This window comes from Stegodyphus dumicola, chromosome 5, assembly GCF_044657685.1.
Source record: "Stegodyphus dumicola isolate Sdum_Otavi_A_Nest chromosome 5, ASM4465768v1".
In the NCBI taxonomy this organism is placed as follows: Eukaryota; Metazoa; Arthropoda; class Arachnida; order Araneae; family Eresidae; genus Stegodyphus; species Stegodyphus dumicola.
In genome coordinates this window covers 174,532,129-174,553,323 of record NC_140772.1, presented here as the reverse complement: position 1 = coordinate 174,553,323, position 21,195 = coordinate 174,532,129, and the positions used below count along the sequence as shown (strand labels likewise).

General features: G+C 32.0%; 1 protein-coding gene across 2 annotated transcripts in view; it reads left to right on the top strand.

The window, feature by feature from the left end:
- Window positions 1-21,195, top strand: part of LOC118191077 (insulin-like peptide receptor) — a 586,597-nt gene that overhangs the window by 502,884 nt on the left and 62,518 nt on the right. For both annotated transcript variants that reach the window (XM_085817406.1, XM_085817405.1), the window contains exon 19: window positions 10,265-10,335. In XM_085817406.1, the coding sequence (XP_085673532.1) occupies window positions 10,265-10,335 (71 nt within the window). The remainder of the gene's footprint in view (window positions 1-10,264; window positions 10,336-21,195) is intronic.

Genomic DNA, 21,195 nt, shown 5'->3' with positions numbered 1-21,195 from the left:
ATTTAATATGCTATTGGTATAGCAAGTTTTGTGTTTTAAAATATTGAATCATTTTAATTAATCAATTATTTTTTAAATAATTTAAAATAACAGATGATAATGCAAAAATTTACTTTTGCAAATATATATACAGTACAAAGTCCGAGTGTCTGTGTAATTATGGCAAAGCCTCGAGAGCTATCTGCCTAAGGGGAGGGATGCCTTCGTGGAGGACTTTCTAAGGGAAACTGGCTCGTATACACGTTACACATGGGGAAAACCACAAAAACGCCGATGCAGCCAGCCTGTTCGCGGGATTCGAACCTCGGAAAGAACTATCAGTGTTCAGCCACTTTACTGCTCGGCTGCTGGTGGGCCTTACAAAGTCCAAGATCCAGACTTGTCAGGACTTCAGCGATTCCGGATTTTAGATTTTTCCGGATATTAAATCAGCAATTTAAATCTAGTAAAAATGGCATGTAGAAATTATAAAATGAAAAGTGTGAAATCATGATTTAGGAAATAATGAAACATTTCTAATCGAAAGAATATCAAAATTTACAAAAAAAAAAAAAAAAAAAAAAGCTTAATATTTATTTCTTTACTTTATTAAACATTTCATTCAATGTAAGTTGTTTAAGTTTCTGCATTTTTTATGCTAATACTTTCTCTTTAATTCTGTAGACAGATAACATTTCTTGTTCAATCATAAAGTTGCATTGTTCAAGTCCTGTAATTGCTGTGTCGAGAATTCTGACTAACTTGTGAATTGAAATTATTTCATTTTTAATAATCTCTGTGTCTCTTTCTTCACTATCACTAGCAATATTTTCTGGATCTAGAACTGTACTACAGATTTCACCATTCATTAATTGATTGATGATTAGGGCATTGTTATCGCAATGAAAAAACTTCTTTTTTATCATCTTCATTTATTCCACATTTCTTTACAAAATCCATTAGTTGGGAATTTTCACCTTTCGTTTGCGATATCCAAAAACTTTCAAATCTGTGGCTATCATCTTCATCATACTTACCATTCAATATGGTTAACTGGGCCATAAATTATCCCAAGCATTTTTAAAGCATCTGGGAACAAATCCTTCCAAGATCTATCACACAGCAGATTTTATGCTAAAATAGTTAAAAATTCTTGAACAATCTTGCCATTATTCAACAAATTTAACATGAATTTTAAAAATGCTGCTTTATATTTGTATTTGAGCATGCACACTATTCCAATATCCATAGGCTGAATGATGGATGCAAGCTCTACAATGTACACTTTGCCCAAAAAAAAAAAATGGCGGATCTATATCTCTCATTCTATTGGGCCGATTGACAAAATTCAAACTGTGCTTTTCATGTTTTGAAAGTGCAACTTAGGATATATAGTAGATTTATATATAGCACTGTTCTAACATAGGTATTTTGACACAAAATGGGTCTTTTTTGAAATAACATGCCAATTCTTTTCCATATTTCAATTCTAGGACTCAAATTATGCCTAAATATTAAATTTCGTAAAATTTGGGACGAAATTAAAAAATTTAGTTTGGCGCATTTTTATCAATTTGCGTCAAGAATAATTCACTTGGCAAAGTTCTTAATATATGGTAACCTATTTTCATTTCCCTTCCATTGTGCAGGAGTGGGAAAAAAGTCACATTGTTCCTAATTTCAGATAATTTTAATAAAGTGCATAAACTACGTTGGATATTATTATCGCTTTCAACAAATATGCCAAATTTCAAAACGTGCCAATATATAAATTCACGTATATCATTGGAAATTTTGAATGAAAAGCTCTAATTTTTTGCAGGCATTTTCAGAAGTACATCTACTTTAACCCTCTGAGCGTTGCGGGTTTAGCCTTGTGTTAGTTTGGTATATTTATATTTACCATGTTGGCAGCACCAAGTCTCTTCTCTGTGTGTAAGCTATGGATGCCTTTGTAATGTTGTGCACGTGTTGTTAAGTTGTTAAGTTTCAATAAAAAAAATGTGAAAAGATACGTTTCTTATTTTTCGACTTGCTTCTTCATATGATATCGGTTTATTTAACATGGTAGCAGTTCTCGTGGTTTGTGAATATGAATGAAGAATTTAGTAATTATAATTTGTTTTAAAAGCTACCGGTACTAGCGTAAAAATGGCATGTACAAGAAGCCATGATATCGGCATACCGCTATTTGATGGTTCGGACTATTTTAATTGGAAAGTGCGTATGATGAAATTTCTTCAATTTAAAAAGTGTAAAGATGTGGTTCAGCGCAAAGTCAGTGAAAACGATGACATGGAAAAATGGGAAGAAAAGGATATACAAGCTACAAATTACATTTACGGCGCCATAACAAACAAGCAATTGGAATATATTCATGAGTTTGAGACTGCATTTGATATAATTACGAAATTTGATGCAATGTGTTTAAAAACTTCAACATCTCTACAAATTGTTTGTTGAAATAACTTAGAATGTATGAAACTGAAAAATTATCCTGATGTAAATATATTTTTCGATGATTTTGAGAAGTATGTGAACGAACTGAAACATGCCAACGCCACCATAACAGAACAAGAAAAATTGAACTACATGCTAAGAGCATTACCTTCAAATTGCAGTCACCTTGGTGACTTAATAGATGTATTACCACAGAAAGACAGAACAGTCGATTACCTAAAGAGCAAAATCAAATCTAAATTACTTGAAGAGAAAAATCATTATGAAGATTGTGCACCAGCAGAAAAATCAAATGCGTTCAAATTGAAACAAGCAAATCGGGTCCACAAGGGAATGTCTGTTATAATTGTGGAAAACCTGGTCACTTTAAAAAGAATTCTTGGCATGTCCATCAAAGGAACAACTATCGTGGTAATGGCTCCACTAATTATTGTGGTCGAAGTTCTTCAAACAATCGAGGATTTAGTTGTGCTTTTAGGGAACATCGTGAATGTGGAACATACTCTAACCAGAGAATAAACAGTCATCAAGGCAATAGTTTTCACACCACTGTTATCGAAAGTAACATGATAAGTTTCAGTGCAATTTCTGTGACGAATAAAAATGAAATCAATTGGTTACTGGATAGCGGATGCACAGACCACATTATAAACAGTGATGAATATTTCAAAGAGCAAGTCACTTTGAAGGATCCTATTCAAGTGAAAGTCGGTGACGGAAGGATTTTGAAAGTTACAAAGGTTGGCAATATAATAGTTCCTTTTCCTGTATATAACTCTGAATCTATCATAACATTGAAGAATGTATTTTATGTAAAAGAAATGAAAGCAAATTTATTAAGTTATTTGAAGATTACTGATAATCATAAAATAGTTTCAAAAGAAAAGTTCTCTGAAATATATGATGTCAATGGTTCATTAGTAGCAATAGCAAAGAAAGAAGAAAGATTATATAAAGTAAAGAGTTATGTTAAAAATAGTAAAATATTTGCAAATTTGACCAACAGTAAGTTAACGTTAAAAGAAAAATTGCACCGTTCATTTGGACATGTAAATTTTAAATATCTGGATATTATGTGCAAAGATCAGCTATTAGAAAGAATCCCTAAAGAAAAAGAAACCGAATATATGAAGTGTGCCATATGTATTGAAAATAAAATGCACAATTTACCATTCAAGAATAATAGAAGAAAAGCAGAAGATATTCTGGAGATTATACATACAGATGTAAATGGACCTCACAGAACAAGTGGATGTAATGGTGAGAAATACTTTGCGAGTTTTATTGATGATTATAGCAAGTTGGCAAAAATTTATTGTATCAAATCTAAGGATCAAGTCTCTGATTGCTTAATTGAATATGTACATGAAATTCAAAATTTAACAGGGAAGACTATCAAAGAACTAAGATGTGATAATTGTAGGGAATATATGAATAGCAAGATATACAAATTTGCAACAGAAAAAGGTTTCAAGATAAAGTCATGCCCACCATATGTACATGAATTAAATGGTACTGCTGAGCGTTACAACAGAACTATAATGGATATGGCAAGATGTCTTTTAGCCGAAGCAAAAGTTGACAGACGTTACTGGCCTGAAGTAATTAAAGCTGCTGTTTATTTGAAAAACAAGACATTAACAAATACTGTTGTAAAGAAGACACCATATGAAATATTTTTCAATAGAAAATCCTCTGCTAATGAATTGAAATTATACGGAAGTAGAGTGGATGTAAGAATACCAGAAGAAAAGAGAAAGATATAAAGGATAAAAAGGCTGAATTTGGAATTTTACTTGGATATACAGAAGTTGGATATAGAGTTTTGATGAATAACAGAATAATAGTTGTCAGGCATGTTGAAGAAGACATAATGTGTGTAGGTTGTGATGATGAAGATAAAAATAATGATACAAATAAGAATGAACCTCAAGAAGTGTCATGTGAATTGAGTAATAATAACTCCATAGACAGTGTGATAAATGAAGATGAAACAAAAATTGGAATGAGACCAAGAAGGCAAATCAAACCACCAGTTCAATTTCATGAAGAATTCGGGTACTACTGTGTTAGTGCAAATTTTTGTGATTCTACAGTTCCAGGTAACTTTGAGGAGGTGGCAACATGCAGTGAGGCTGGACATTGGAAAGAGGCAATGGACAGGGAAATGAAGTCTTGTTAAAAATAACTCTTGGACACTAGTGACTAAACGAGAGGATAAAGCAATTCTAGATGTGAAGTGGGTATTCAAAAGGAAACCAGGTAATGTTTTTAAAGCTAGATTAGTGGTTCGAGGTTTCCAGCAAAAATATAGTATTGAGAATACTTACTCCCCTGTCATTAAGATGCAAACCTTAAAATTGTTACTTTCATATTCTTGTCAGTATAATTTAAATATTCATCAAATGGATGTTGAGACTGCCTTTTTAAATGGTTATGTTGTGTCTGAGGTTTATGTTAAACAACCACAAGGCTATAATGATAATTCGAATAGAGTGTATAAATTAAAGAAAACACTATATGGGTTAAAAGAAAGGCCCTCATGCTTGGTATGAGTGTTTTAACGAGTATATTGACAGTCTAGGATTTCGTAGAAGTAAATATGATTTATTGTCTTTATGTAAAATCTGAAAATGATGTATTTGTACATATTCTTTTATTTGTTGGTGATTTGTTGATATGTTGCAAAGATACTCAGGTAATCAATGATATTAAGGAACAACTACATAATAAATTTAAAATGAAGGATTTAAATAAAGTAAAAAGCTACATTGGAATTGATATTGAATATGATAATGAGAAAAGTAATATCTTAGCACTGAGTCAGGAAAATTATATTGAATCTTTAGGTAAACTGTATGGTATTGAAAATTCAAAGCTTTATGATACACCAACGGAGATTAATCTTAAACTAAGCCAATCTAATTTAAATCAAAATGTCAAATATAGAAATCTAATAGGAGCACTCTTGTATATTAGTCATGGTACTAGACCAGACATATCTTTCAGCGTAAATTATTTAAGTAGATTTCAAAATTGTTATGATGAAACACATTTCAAATATGCTTTGAGAGTTTTAAAGTATTTGTACTTAACAAAACATCTAAAATTAACCTATAGTAAAAATCTTAAAATTATATTTTGAATTGTTATGTTGATGCTGATTGGGCAGGTGATATTGTTGAAAGAAAGTCAACTACTGGGTTTGTTATTGAATTATTTGGTAATCCAATTTACTGGAAATCTAAAAAGCAAAATTGTGTGACAAAATCTTCCACGTTTGCTGAATATATTGCTCTATCTGAGTCTGTGACAGAAATTAATTTCTTGAAAAATGTTGTGAATGATGTTTTTGCTGATATAACTCACCCCATTAAAATTTATGAAGCTAATTCAGGAGTTTTGGCCATTGCTAATTATGGGAACTTCACTAAAAATTCAAAACACATGGAAATTCAATATCATGTTCACGAAAATGTTCAAAATAGAGTAATTGAAATTGTAAAGATTGATTCAGAATCAAATATTGCAGATATCTTTACTAAGCCTTTAGGAAAGATTAAATGAAATTCAGAGAAGGTTTGAAATGAAATAGATTTTGGTAATGTCCTTATGTTAACTAAATTGTGTTTAACTGTGATTTTAACATTTAAGTTAATGAAAGAAACTTTTTAAAAATAATTTGTGTTAAGTGTTGAATGTTATTGTTTATATCTATGCTTAATTGTAAATGATAAAGATGAAAAGGTTGCTTATATCTATGTTATTTGTAATTAGTAAATATAAATGTAAGGAGGCGTGTTAGTTTGGTACATTTATATTTACCATGTTGGCAACACCAAGTCTCTCAAAGTTCGTCAAAATGTCATGAATAAGTGATATTTTCTTGATTTTAATTAAAAAATGACTCTTTCATTTTGTACCTTGATTCTTTTTCTTCCAATATACATCCAAATTGAAATCAGATACATTAAAAGCTAGCAGAAATTTTCATGATGTAATAATGACAGCCTGCAAAAAATAATAAGCTGGATCAAATCAGAAAGTTAAGGAACAGCGCTATCAGCTATATTAACCGAAATTCCTTGGAATCTGTAAAGTATAATTTTAGCCTAGCTTAACAGCATTGGCTATGTATTGTGAGATTGTCGATAAAAGACAAGTTGTTCCACTAAATTTTGTTTTGCTTCTATTGTGCTGTGAGGCAATTAAGACTAAATTGTATTATTTTAGTAATTTATTACATTAGCCTCTCTTTCTTTCACATACTTAAGACTTTTCTAAGTCCTGAATAAATAAATTCCTACATAGATATGGATATGGTGCTAGATATCTATCTTACTGCTAATATCATCAGGCTCTAGATATCTTCCTGTCTGATGTAATCTCTGCGGGTCCTAAATTCTGCTACCAAGCATCTCCCTAAGTTCTTAATTTTGAGTCCCAGTGCTTGCCCTAAATTCTAAAAATTTTGTCATCCTCTAATTTTGTTGCTCGTTGCTTCTCTAAATTCCAAAAATTTTGTCTACCCTAAGTTCTGCCGGCCATTGTGGCATATGAGCTCTGGTCCAAGTGTTTGGTTTACGTGAATAACAAATCAGTTATTCTCAAGTCAGATAGCACTAACTGTAATCTTTTGGTCTATGAATATCATTAACAAAATCTATTTTTATCATATGGAAAGAAATTTTTATTAAATTTTTCTTCATCAACATTTCTTAGCACATTTAACTTAAATCTGAAATTATCATCAAGAGTAATGTCAGCATAAAAGGTTACCATGCACTTTGTTATTACATTACTAATGTTTAAAAAAAAATGTTTAGGCATTTTTTTTTAAACATTAGTAATTAGTAATGTTCAAGTTGTAATGTGTTGATAAACATGCAGTGATGAAAGCAAAATATAATAAATAATGATTCGCCAGGTTGGCGTCAGAGGTATAAAATATGTGTCTATGTACAAGAATGTTTTGGTTTGAGATGCATGGGAAGTAGATATGCAGCTACGGAGCCAAATTATTGATCACACTAATTTTATGCTAAAATGATTGTTTCCTCAATAACGAGGTATTTTAATTAGTGCCAAAGTGAAATGTTTGCACATGTTTTATTATGCGTGGAGGAGAGAAATCAAATGCACATACATAAAGTATTTAGACAAACAAATTTAAAAAAAGGGGGGGAGCTGGGTGGTGTCTTTGAGGTCTGGATCTCGGACTTTGTACTTTATAATGATATTATGTAGCAATTTCTTAGCACTATTATGAAATCAGAGTTTGTATGGTCCTTAAGTGTCCTTAGGTTTTTTTGAATTGATTTTTGGTCCTTAAAAGTCCTTAATTTCAATCAAATTTGGCAGGAGGTTCTTAGTTTTAATCATCTGAAATTTTTGTATGTTTTTACAACTGCCAGTTTGAATATGAATTAATATTTTGGACAAATATTTTTAGTAATTTATTGATAAATATATTTATCTTTTGAATTTTTTGGTTTGCATTTTGAAACAAATTACTAACTGGTAGAAAAGATGCATAAGAGAAGGAAATTGATATAAATTAACCAGAAGCATAAATATTTTGTTGAATATTGTTGCTACAAAATGTGAATCTTTTGTAACTTTTAATGTGCTATCTTAATATTGTTTAAGAATCAATATCATTACATTTATTTTAAACTGTGATTATAGACTAATAGATTGGAATTTTAATAGTGATTTTTTAACAAATATTTTTAAAAACAAATTTAGTAGTGGGCATGTAAATCTATAATGACTAAGGATATCTAACTACCTAATTTAATTATTTGTAACTAACTGGTCACCCTTAAAAGTTATTTCTGAATATTAAAGTGAGCACATTAAAGCAATATATATTAAAAATATATATTGCCTTTCATTAATCTCTACCATAGTCACACGATACAGCACAAAAAGTAAAAATTAACGTAAAACTTAATTCTTTACATCTAGTGAGACTTTAAATAATAAAAAACAACTTACCACCTCTAGTGCTTTAGTGGCTGATTAAAGCCTTAAAATATATATTAACTGGGTTACAACTCTACACGAAGTTATGAAACTTAACTACGTCGGATAGGCAGTGCATAACTAACTTTCAAAACTTGCCAACTGTTCCTACATCTGGCTTTCAAGTTTGTTCTGATCAGCAGGCCTCTCTCTAGGCAAGCAGCAGCGGTGGCAACAGCCAGTCTTCTGTAATGAATCACAATTATGATTTTACTTCTCATTTTAACCTATGCCATTTGACATAAAATCTACCTGCTATTTACAAAACTTCAACTGAGCAAGTACATGACAAAATGAGACATAAAAAAAAAAAAAAAAAAAAATGATGAACACAAAGCTAAAAGTAAAACGTAAATAAAATGTCACTAATCTTCTTTCAAATATGTCTAACTATTATAAGGGTAAAATATGTAATGCTACCTGATAAATTTCATAACGTTGATTTTATTCTCAAATTTGTTTTATAATTATGTTTATTAAATTATGTTTAATAATAATGCATTCTACTTGTGGATCTATTTTATTCTTAGGATGGTATCACAAAAGTGAAGTTCAGGCATAACTAATATTAGCTTTCCTTGTTAAATTGAATTTATTCAGTTCCCATTTGTTGATAAGTGCTTAATTTTTTTTCATTAATGGTCCTTAAAAGTACTTAAAATGTGTACGAACCCTGGATGCTTTGTTTTAACCATTTGAACTCGTTTTGACCACAATATTGGCAGATATTGCATTAAAATCAGCTATGATCTAGGTAAATCCCATGCAGATGAGGTGGAAATCTATTGATCAATTTTCTTTACTGCAAAAAAGAATACTTCCTCTAAAGAATATAGTTCCCTCATTTTTAGCCACCTTATCTTTAAAAGTTAGTAGTGTTGTTAATGTAAAATTCAAAAATTATGGAAAAGAATTTCAACATTCTTTTTTTCAGGGCTGCAAACCTTTGTGAATCTCAGCATTTATTTCTGCAAATCTGTATGTTACCCCCCCCCCTTGAAAATAAAAATTGCATTAGTCATTTGATGACAGCATCAAGCGATGTTATAAGAACTTTCCCTCCCTTGGTCATATAAATCCTCTCTTTCTACCAAAGAGAGGACTTTCATGAGATCTCTTATGTAATTAGCACTCCTTTTGGACGATGGATGTATTTTGGCAGAAAGCCTGTCAAGGTTGCATTTGAGACAGTTTAACTATACCAATCATTTGGCAAATTTGCATGCTTCTTTCAAGATTTGGATCTGAGCATGTAAGTTACTGCTTTAACTTTATGTTAGTGTAAATCATTTTCTGAAGTTAATATAAAATCATTTTACATTGAAAAGCAGTTTCTTCCTCAGTAAATTCTTCATGTTCACAATCTACTTCATTAATGCCTAAATCATGTCCATTGTTGATAGTTTCACCTAGAACTATAGATTATGTCTGGTCTAAGCTGGACTCAAGAAGTTCTGTTGCACACTGAGATAGAAGTTTTTCATTTAGCTCTCGTATTCCTTGATATCATCTATCATGACTTATATTTTCAGTGCTTTTTTTTACATCAATTATTTTCCTGAGTTTGTTTCATATGAAAATGCTAAAGACCTTGCCATATTAAATTCTTTCCTTGTTAAATTAAAGTAGTTTGCAATAAGAACAGCATCAACTTAAAATTTATGCTAAATGAAACTGTTTTATGTGAGGGATGACTGTAATTAAAAAAGTAAGATCATGAGTATAATTCATTTTACTTGAGCATATGATAGCATTTCACTTTATTAAATGGTTTTCTGTTCTATTGTGTGCATCACAGATTTAGTCCAAGAATTCCAGATTATGTTGATTATGCATCAGTTAACCCTGAATATATGAGCTCTAATCTAGGTGAGTAGATTTTATATTACGTAATACTTGTGTTCTGACTTATTTTCTATATAAATTGAATATGTATGACTTTTTTGTCATAAAATACTTAATTTGTGTTCTAGTGATTACATTAGTTTTGCTGAAAATATAAAATGCATTTTTGCAAATTTAATTTCTCTCTCTCTATATATATGCATTGTTCTGTATACGCTTGAATTAGTAAATAGCTATTAGCCCGTCTCTTTAATTTACCCTCAAATATGATTTATAACTCGCCATTCTAATAACAGGTTAAGCCTTTCATATTCAAAATTACGAGTTTTTGTTCTCTCAGCAAATCCCTCACATAAAACATGCTTGAGCTACATCTGTTTGAAACTTTAATGTTGATAATAATGATAATTCTGGATAGGCAAAAATGTTGGGTAATTGAATGCATAAAATACGCATTTAAATGAATGAAAGAAAAAGTATATAATCTAAAATTATAAAAAGAATCATTATATTTAATAGCAGTTTAAATATAAAACACCTACATATAAACTGTGTGAGATTTTGATAGAGAGAAAAGGGCATTTCAGACATAAACACTGAAGTAAAACATCATATTCGATTTCGAATTTCCAATGACTATGAAATTTGGTGAAGTTTGAAGGAACAGATCAGTTTTATTTACTTATTTATTTAGTTAGATAATCAACACATACATACTATGAATATAACATAAAAAAATTAAATCGCTTGTCATAATATGTTGCATTGCACAGCCAATATTTATCTACTTTCACATAGGTCATAAATTTCTTGATGGCCAGATCCCATAATTTTGAAAATTTTCAAAATGCGATTCAAAAACAGATAAATAGTGGTATACTTACATCATTTTTTATGAAAATTAAACCGACTTATCCTGAAATAATCAGTTTTACATAAAACCGATAATGAACATAAAGGTGAAGAAAGAAAGATCTTATGAATATTGTGATATCGCATTTATCCATTATTAGTGCTAAATGTTTGCTGACAGTTTTCCTTTTATTCGAGTTGTAGTCCTATTGTGCTTTATGCGAGAGTTACAAATCTCTTATTTGCTTATATTTTGTTTTTAAAAATTTTTTTTTATCAAATTTGAAAATATTTTGGGTATTACTTGAGCTTTCCTGTTAGTTGAATGCTGGATAGTTGCCCTTTTACTATATATAGTATATTATATATATATATATATATACTAAAGAATATTGATTACTAGATCTCCAAATCATTAACTACAAAAAAATTTTACTTTTTGACATAACAAGAAACTTCAATTTCAATACTAACAAATTAATAAATTGGAATTCCAACATATCCAAAAAAGTAATTAACAATATACTAATAAATCAAATACAACGAATTAAAAATATCTGCACAGATGCGATAGATCTACAACGCGAAATTTTGCTGCTTATTAAAATTCTCAAAAATAATCTTAATACCCAATCAATTTATTAACCATTGCCTTAAAAGAGCAGGCGTTAAATACTCACTCTAAATCATTTAACTGATAGGGGTATGATAATTTGTTCCTAAACCTGAGAAGGCGGTATAAGTTGGATGACTGTCAGTTGAAGGATTTGTACATAGGGTAATTACTAAGCTGTATATAATGTAAAAAACTAATTGTCTTCAGACTTATGCTGTTACTAAAAAAATGGGCCTATTTCATAATCTTTAGTCCGTCAAATAGCTCTTTGACAGTGAAAATTCCTTTTTTCCTTTTCTTAATTTCTTAATCGTTATGACATGACAATTAGCCAGAAATTAATTAATTTCCATTCACTAGTATTTTCAAAAAATTTTAACAGACGGTTTCACTCAAATAAGAGCTCCACAACATACGTCCCTCAAGAATTCCCAGTCCCTCCCACTACCAAAAATTACTTCACACAAGTCTCACTGACTGATATAATTCAAAGCCCCCGCTACCGATAAGAATTTCTGAAACACAACCCTTCTGAGTCAGACGCGAAGAGAACACTTTGCTCACTCCCCACTAGAAAGAACGTAAGTTAATTAATGCTTTTTCTGGCCTTTATATCTTCATGTACATTCCCTTTTCTTATTATATATTTTTTTAAAAAATATTATTTTTTATTTTTTGATTTGTTTTTGCAAAGATTGCATTTTTTTTCTTATATTTTGTAGTTTTCTAATGTTTATTTCAATTACTTTGAATTCTATTTCATAATGACAATTTCCAATGTTTAATTTTTACAAATAGTTTTGAATTAAAATGTATGGACCCGAGGGTGTTGGGCGACAATTACTCGAGCGATATCAATTTTACTGCAGAAATTGCTTTTCACTCAAAACTGAATTAGCTAAGATGCTTAATCGAAATGAGTTCTTTGGTTCTCTGCATTGTTTCTTAATCCCTTCTATTCACGGAAATGTTTGGCCTAGCTTGAATTGCCGGTTTGGCATCGCCTTATTACTCGAGTACAGGACGAAACACCTTCGTATTTATTTCTTGATTATTGTTCATTGAATGGGAGTTGGTTTGTTCCCCTTGAAAAGTCAACTAATTTCGAATCAATGGCAATGATTACTTGCATTTAATTTAATTACTTGCTTTTAATTTATTTCTTTATACAATTGAAATTTTGTTATTCATGATTTAATTCAAGTCCCCGTTAAACATTTTTAACAATTTATATTCAAGTTAATTTAAAACATTTTTCGAAATTGAACTTACTAAGTATGGATTCACTCTTTTAAGATAATTCTACTAAAATTAATCTTAGGAGATAATATAATCAATATTCTTTAGTAAATAAATTATTATTAACTAACTTTGCAGCAATTGCGCAAGTAGTAGAATAACTTGATTTTGCACTAGTGAATTTAAGATCATACAACATTGCATATAGAGAGAGAGGGATATTTCTGAAAGATTACATGTGAATACTTCTACTTTATATAAAATGAGAACTAGTGTTAAGATTCTAAAGGTTTTCAGTGTTAAGCTTCACTAATATACAGCAAAGCATAGTTGATCACAAGCTGTGCCCTTCATTAAATGCCTTAAAATTTGAAATATTCTTGATTCTGAATATTTCAGTTTAGGAAATACTGTGTAAATTTGCAAATAAGTAACAACCAAAGAACATGAAGGAAAAGAAGGCAAGCTTTTGTAGACACAATGTAAACCAGTTTGAACACCTTAAGCAATCAATCCAATCCAGTATCCAGTATGCAGTAAAGCAAATATGCCTGGTGCAGATGAAATTAATTTGTGAATAATTAATCCTGCTGTAATTCTGTTGAAGTACGAAGTGTAAATCTTCTATTTGAGAATTAGTTTTAGCTGTTGTTTATTTCTTGAAATTTTTGTTTTGCAATATACTTTACATTGGAATTTCTGGTTTAATAGAAACTTTTTGTTTTCATAATTATTCATTTTTTACTTAAATATTTCATAAATGGTACTATTATTTTAATATATCTAATCTAATTACTATGTTACATTATTACTGAAAAAATACAAAATAGCAATGAGATTATAGGCTCAGTGTCCAAAGTACTGACTGCATCATTGAGTGCTTGGATTTGGGGAAATGGCAAAGAATTGAATTTTTACCTTTGGGCTAGCAGAGCATCTGGTTGAAAAATCAAAGTAAGGCACAGGTTTAAATATTATTTTGGAATATATTCATTTCTTCAAAGATTAGGAATCAAATGAGTGTGCCTATTAGTATTTCAACATTTCTTAGCTGTTGTGAGTTGTTACTTATAGAAATGTTAATTGGAATAATTGATTTCAAAGATGTTTTTCGAGTTCCTTTATATCACGAAAAAATTAGATTAAATTTTTATCAGTTTAGTGCTGTTAATTTATTTCAGAATAGGATTTATTTAAGATAGGAGTAAATTTGGAATTTTTTTCTGCTAGAAGATGTTTTTCCGTCTTTATCAGAAGTAGAGGTTTTATAATTATCCATTTTGTGACTAGCGTTATTATTATTGTGAATACTGATGGTTTGGGGGAGTTGGTTTTTATAAAATTTGGTTTTTGGAAATTTTAGGTAGTCATTGGTTCCTAAAGCTTGGCAGAGAATCTGCACTGCTTAAGAAAGTTTGCTATTTAGATACAACCAAATATTTCTGATTTCTTTAACAGCCTGAATTGTAATTAAAAAAAAATATGTTCCTACGAGAAAAGTTTCCATTAAAAAAAAAAATCATTCAGTTGTTCATTATATGCAGTTTTCAATTATGTTTCCCATTAGTGAATGCTCATTATAATTCTGCAATATTATACAATTTTGCAATTTTATGGTAAAGCTTTGACATTTCAATATAAGCCAAGAATTAATCTTTTTAAATTGTTCAATGCAGAACTCTGACAGCTTTTCAGCTGATATTATTGGAGCCCATCAAGTGGTTCAGCACTAAAGTTGCTAAACACTGATAGTCTGACCTAGATTCAATTCCATTTGAATAGGCTGCTATTTGGTTGTTTTTGTGATATTCTCCATGTGTAACATGTATATGAACCAGTTTCTCCTAGAAATTCCTCTACGAAGGCATCCTTCCCTTTGATCAGATTGCCCTCGTATGCTTTGTTGTAATCAAGCAAACCAAACCAAACTAATATGGTTGACAGTTCTGGTGTGCATGCATAAGTTAATTTCAAGACCTATCTTTATGCCACTTTCAATATGATTTTTCTCTGTGGCATTGCTATGTCATTAGAGTCTTCTGTAACAACTCATTTAATTTTCTCATTGGAAGCACAGCTGGGTCACTATTAAGCAAATCAAACATGTGCTTAAATCATTAAAGAAGCAAAAGGTATGCAAATATGTCTTTATGGACTCAGGAGAGGGGGCATCACAAAAATTTTCTTGCTAGTTTTACTCTGGAATGTCTCATGCAGCTAAACCAAGACTGAGAGAGAAGAGAAAAGCAGTTATAAATGTGGTGTAGGGGCACCAAAATCTTTTAGTGCTTTAACCTTCCAACATGCGCGCTTAGCAATTTTACATGAGCATGCGCGCATCGTATTTTTTACGACATCTGTTATTTTACCGTTTTTGGCACGAAAAATGACAGTAATGAGTGAATATTGATAATAAATTTGTTAAGAAATAAAATATTAATCTTATTATTGCAAAATACAAATGATATCACATTCAAATATAAGTAATGTTAGTGAGATGGAAATGCAATGATGTATTTCATTATAGAAAATTTTTAATTTATTATTTAATAATTATATTTCAAAGCTAATTTTAATATTCTTCAAAGACAAGTATAGACGATAAAAAAGGAAAACACCTCGGTAGGAAAAAAAGAAAGTTTAGCATTACTTACTTCTGCAAGGAAATTTACTTTTTAAAAACGCACTTTAAACTAACTTTAATGCTTTTATTTATTTTTAAATAATAGAAATAAAAGAAAATAAGGAATGGAAATCTCTATTGTTTTCCCATCCAAAGGTTTCCTTGTCTTCCTTTTCTTCATCAGATAATTCTTGAAGAATCCGAGCAAAATCAGCTGGTTGCATATATTTTTTTTTTTTTTTTTTTTGCCATGAAAATCGATATAAAATTTACAGAGCCAAATGTATTCAAATCAAAATAATGCACAGCAATTAATAACACAAAATTACAAAATATTTGAGAAAAAAAAAATTTACGAATTTTAAAACACGACCACGTGTGTGTTGTAAATTTTATGAAAAAGCTACCACATAGCACAAAAGACCAGTTAAAAAAAAGTCAAATGACTTCCTGTTGGCACATTCCATGATGTGGGGAAGGGTAGAAAGGAGGAATAGAAGGCTCAGGTGTTTGCACACTTTTTTCAGGCACCTAGCCTGGTAGACGCATCCTGTGTGTAACTCGTGCGGAAAAGACTATATCGTCCCTAACATATCATGGCAAAATCAGATGAGAGAAAAATCTTGTGTGATGAGCCTCTCGCATATACAGATCGGTAGGTCAGTACAGTCACTCAGATGTACAATGTCGGAAGGTGAAGAAAGAGCAAAAATGGCTACTAGATCAGCTAACATGATAATTTTGCAGAGCCAATGGAATGGCATGCTAATATCCGGGCATCTGTAGCTCAAATGGTTGATGATACTTAGATACTTAATTGTATGATACTGGGTTTCTACTGCACTGAGGCAGTACTTCCCAGTAGCATGATAGATATCCCGAGGGAACCTGGCAGTAAGGGTAAATCAAGTAGATCCTGAAGCAAGAAATCTTGAGAGGATGCTAGGGAGAGAGAGAGAAGAGCGATGCGAAATTTCAGCGTGCGTCGCCATCTGGTGGCGGTGGATGGGGTGACAGAGTCGGGGTTACTTGTAAGGGATGTAAAAAATTTTGATGTATTATTGCAGTAAAAGGATTTTTCAGTGACATTCATTTTTTTTTTTTTTTTTTTTTTTTAATTTTATGTAGGTACTTTTAATGTGTGCGCCAGGGAGTTGCGATGGTTTCGTGAAACATTTTACGGCTGGGTATCGAACTGCGGATCTCCTAGACAGTAGCTGCGTGCTTTACCACATGGCTATGTATTCTGCATGTCAAACAGGTGGGAAATGGAGTCTTTTCGTGAATGAAGGGGTGATTTCCTGTGAATAAGAGTGTGGTTAGATGTCTGCATTGAGCATGTTAATGATGTGTGCAGCATATGGTCTATTGAAATAATAATCTTCGAATATTTCGTATTCAAGGATGTTTGAAAAGTTTGCATGGGTGTTTGCTGTAGCTTTTCTAAAGAAATTTGCATTTAGCTTGTTGATATAATCCTGTATGTATGCGATGTGGAGATCGTGGTGAAGGTTTTTGTTCCTTATGAAGAAGGGAGCTCCGGTAATTAAACGGAGAAATTTATTTTTTACTATTTGTAGTTTATCGATCTCCAAACTTTTGGCATTCGCCCATACCGGTAAAGCGTACGTGAGCATCGGTCGGATTATTGAAATGTAGATTTTCTTTTTCCTTGCGAGAGTGAGGCCGGAAGAGTTTGATAGGAGACAGTTGAGTTTTCTGATGATGCCGAAAGTTTTTCTCTTGATTTCATTTATGTGATTTGACCAGGTGAAGGTTCTATTGAAAATAATGCCAAGGTATTTAGCCTTATTTACGATGGGGATTTGTTGGCCGAAAAGGGAAACAGAGTTAAATGGTTGATGCATGGGTGGAGAGAGAAGTCCTTCGGCCAAGGGAGAGAAGCTACTGGTATAAAAGATCCAATTGGGTAGCTGGAAAGGAAATGGATTAACTTGAAACTCAGGCATTGGTCAGGGGGCAGGGCTAAGTTAATATTCTAAGTCATATTAACAACATAATTAAGTAAAAGGTAAAATAAAATATTAACAATCAAGTGAAAGGATCGTGAAGTGTAATAAAATGGTAGGTCTAAACAACTATTGAAAGAGACTTATTAAAAATCATTCCAGAATTATAGTACGTACTGAGAAATACTATCTCAACAATTGTAATTTTAAAATGAGGAAGAAATAAAAGCAGCAAATTGATCCTAGATGGCGACACTTATGCATGTCGAAAGAAATCAAATTAAATGCATGAAGTTATCTAAAATATATATATAAATATTATTTAAAATGTAAAATAGATTTGATACTAATTGTACCAGCACATTAAGTTTCAATCATTTAGGTGGAGAAAGACCACTCCTGGTCTTTTTCTATTGTCATTGCTTGCATAGTCATAGTTCAATCTGGGGATGGAGCTATTTTGGACTTTTCCAATATTACTGAAGAATTTCTTCACTATTTTTGCAATGCACACATTAATTTTATCAATATTCAGTTCGTTATGAATAGCCTCATTCCTGAAAAACCAGGAACTATTGGTCATTCTTCTGAGTGTTATATTTTGGCTTTGCTTTATTTTCAATACATAAAACGGAGTTTCGGGCAATTGAGTTGAGTAAAGTTTTAGTACTCGGAAACTTATTTAAGATATGTGTAATGTGTAGGGTCCAAGTGAGTTTTTGGTCTAATATGACACCGAGGTATTTGACTTGCTTGTCGCAGGGAATGCTGACGTTATACATCTTGAGGGTGATGTCCAGGTCTATGTTCCTTTTATAGGTGAAGTAAACAGCTTCAGACTTATCAACATTCGTTTTTATCTTCCATTTTATCATCCAGGGTTCTAGTGCATGGATGTGTTCTTGTAATGTTTGTACAACTGCGGCCATAGACACGTTTTGGTAAAGGATTGCAATGTCATCTGCATAAAGTGCTAGTGTAGTGACGGGGTTGTGTGGGATGTCGTTCATATAAATTGAAAAATAAAGTGAGCGAAAGTAAATTTCCTTGTGGCAAGCCAGCAGAAGTTACTTTTCGTAGGGAGTGAGTATTGTTATAATGAATGGCAAAGTGTATATCATAAAGATAGGAATTAAATAGGTTTATGATGTAATCTGGGAAACCCAGAGTGATTAATTTGTAGGTGAGGCCCTGTAACCATACACAGTCAAAGGCTTTTGAAATATCGAGAAAGAGAGCTCCAGTGATAAGTTTCTGCTTGAATCCATCTGCAGTCATTTTGGTGACATGATAGAATTGATGGGTGGTGGAATGTTTACTTCTGAAACCATACTGCTGTGGAATGAGGATGTTATTATCCAGTAGGAAATCTTGGAATTCTTTTCAGTATTACTGCTTCTGCAATTTTGCTCAGGGTCGATAAAAAGCTTATCAGTCTGTAGGATGCAGCCAGAGTGGGATCCTTTCGTTGCGTTTAGTAGTTTGATGAATTTACAAAGCATCTTTGATCACATCTCTTTGATCATTTTGGTGCTGATTTTGTCCAAATCAGGGCTTTTTCAGTTTTTTTCTCTTCTCGATATAACTAATAACCTCTGAAGGCATGACTAAGCATGTGTTGTTTGTGTGTGTTTATGATTGGAATTGGGTAATGAGGGACATAACTGAGTGTTCTGTTTGATGGTGAGATGTTGTGTGTACAAAATTGAAAAGCGTTGTGACCTGCAATAGACTCAGCTTTCTCAAAATCAGTGTAAGTGATCCCGTTGGGGCCGTTAATGGGCGGAATATTCGTGTTGCGTGGTTTAAATTTAGAAACCGCACTCCACAGTGAATTATCAACTGTTGAGAGTGATTCTAAGTGTTTGGCCTGTTGAAGGTATTCGTGGTTCATTTCTGTTTACTGTTACAACTTCGCTAAATCGAGACGAGCAGATGAATAAAACAGAATTAAAGTTCTTACCTTAATAAAGTGTAATCCAAGCTGCGGAGATAAGGAACACGATCATTATATTAGCAAACACAAAATAACATATTTATTAGGTATATGAAGAAAAAAATATAGCGATGATTACAAGCGTTGTTTACTGTCCATTGCATAACGCGAGAAGTGAGTCATACAAGGAGAGAATATTTCTCCTTCTTTTTTTTTTTTTTTTTTTGATCAAGTCCAATCACAGTTAGCGGGGGTGAGGGGGGAAACTAACGTCCGCGTTGTACAGCCTCATCGCCTCCGTTATGAATTGCTCCACAATCTCCCACTCGATGAGCTGTTTTGTCTACAGTAAGCCCGATTCCTTTTAATAAAAACTCCAGCTGTTGTCTGGGCAAAGGTTTTGTGAACATGTCCGCATACATCATTTTACTGTTACAGTGTATTAATTTAACAATCCCTTGATTTTGTAGATCACATACGTAGTGATATTTCACATCGATGTGTTTGGTGTAACTGCTTCCTTTCTCTTTTCGGGAAAGATTTATGCATGATATATTGTCCTCGAATACGATGTTCGCTTCCTGTTGAGCGAAACCTAAATCTCCCATCACTATTAATCTTGTTAGCAATATCCTTTAGCTACTAAACGAGCTTTATATCTGATAATATTTCCTGAAGCGTCGGATTTTGTTTTAAATGTCCACTTGTTTCCAATTGCTTTCTTTCCTTTTGGAAGATCGACTAGTTCCCATGTTTTGTTCCTCTTCAGTGCTTTCATTTCTTCTTTCGTAGCTTTTAACCACAGTTCCTTTTCTTTGGTAGGACAAGTTTGAAGTTCTTCCCAGTCTTTAGGAACTTTAATTTCTTCATTCTTAGCCATGTATGAGAATCTGTTTGGTGGGATTCCTTTAGTCGTTCTGTGGGATCTTCTCGGTAATGGGGGAATTTCTTCTGTTTCAATTACTTCCTCTGTAATATCATTTGGACGTGGTTCTGTCAATTTATTTTCTTTAAAAGGCCATTCTATTTCCTCATGCTGATCGTTTAATTGACGAGGCATTTCTTCTTTTTTGTTTTCATCGAATATTACGCTTCTTCTGATCACGACGTTGTTTGCATGTGGCATGTAAATTCTATATCCTTTAGTACGGTCACTATATCCGACAAGAACTCCTTTTTCTGCTCTTTCGTCTAGTTTGCTTCTTTTCTGCTTTGGAACTCGACAATAAGCTGTGCTGCCGAAAACTCTGATATGGCTTAGATTCGGCTTCTTATTATTCCATAGTTCATACGGTGTTTTTTCAACTGATCTTGATGGTAGCCTGTTTTGTAGATAGGTGGCTGTCATTACGGCTTCACCCCAAAATTCTCTTTTGAGTCTTGAATCGAGTAGCAGGCATCTTGTCATTTCCATTAAGTATCGATTTTTTCTTTCTGCTCTACCGTTCTGTTGCGGTGAATATGCTAGGGAGGTTTGATGTTCGATTCCCTCTTCCTTTAGATAGTCTTCAATCTCTTTGCTTGTATATTCTCCTCCATTGTCTGTTCTTAAGATTTTTGGCTTCTTTCCAAATGTGTTCTTCGTCATGGTTACAAATTGTTTTAATTTGGAGATAGCTTCATCTTTTGTAGCTAGCAGATAGATCGT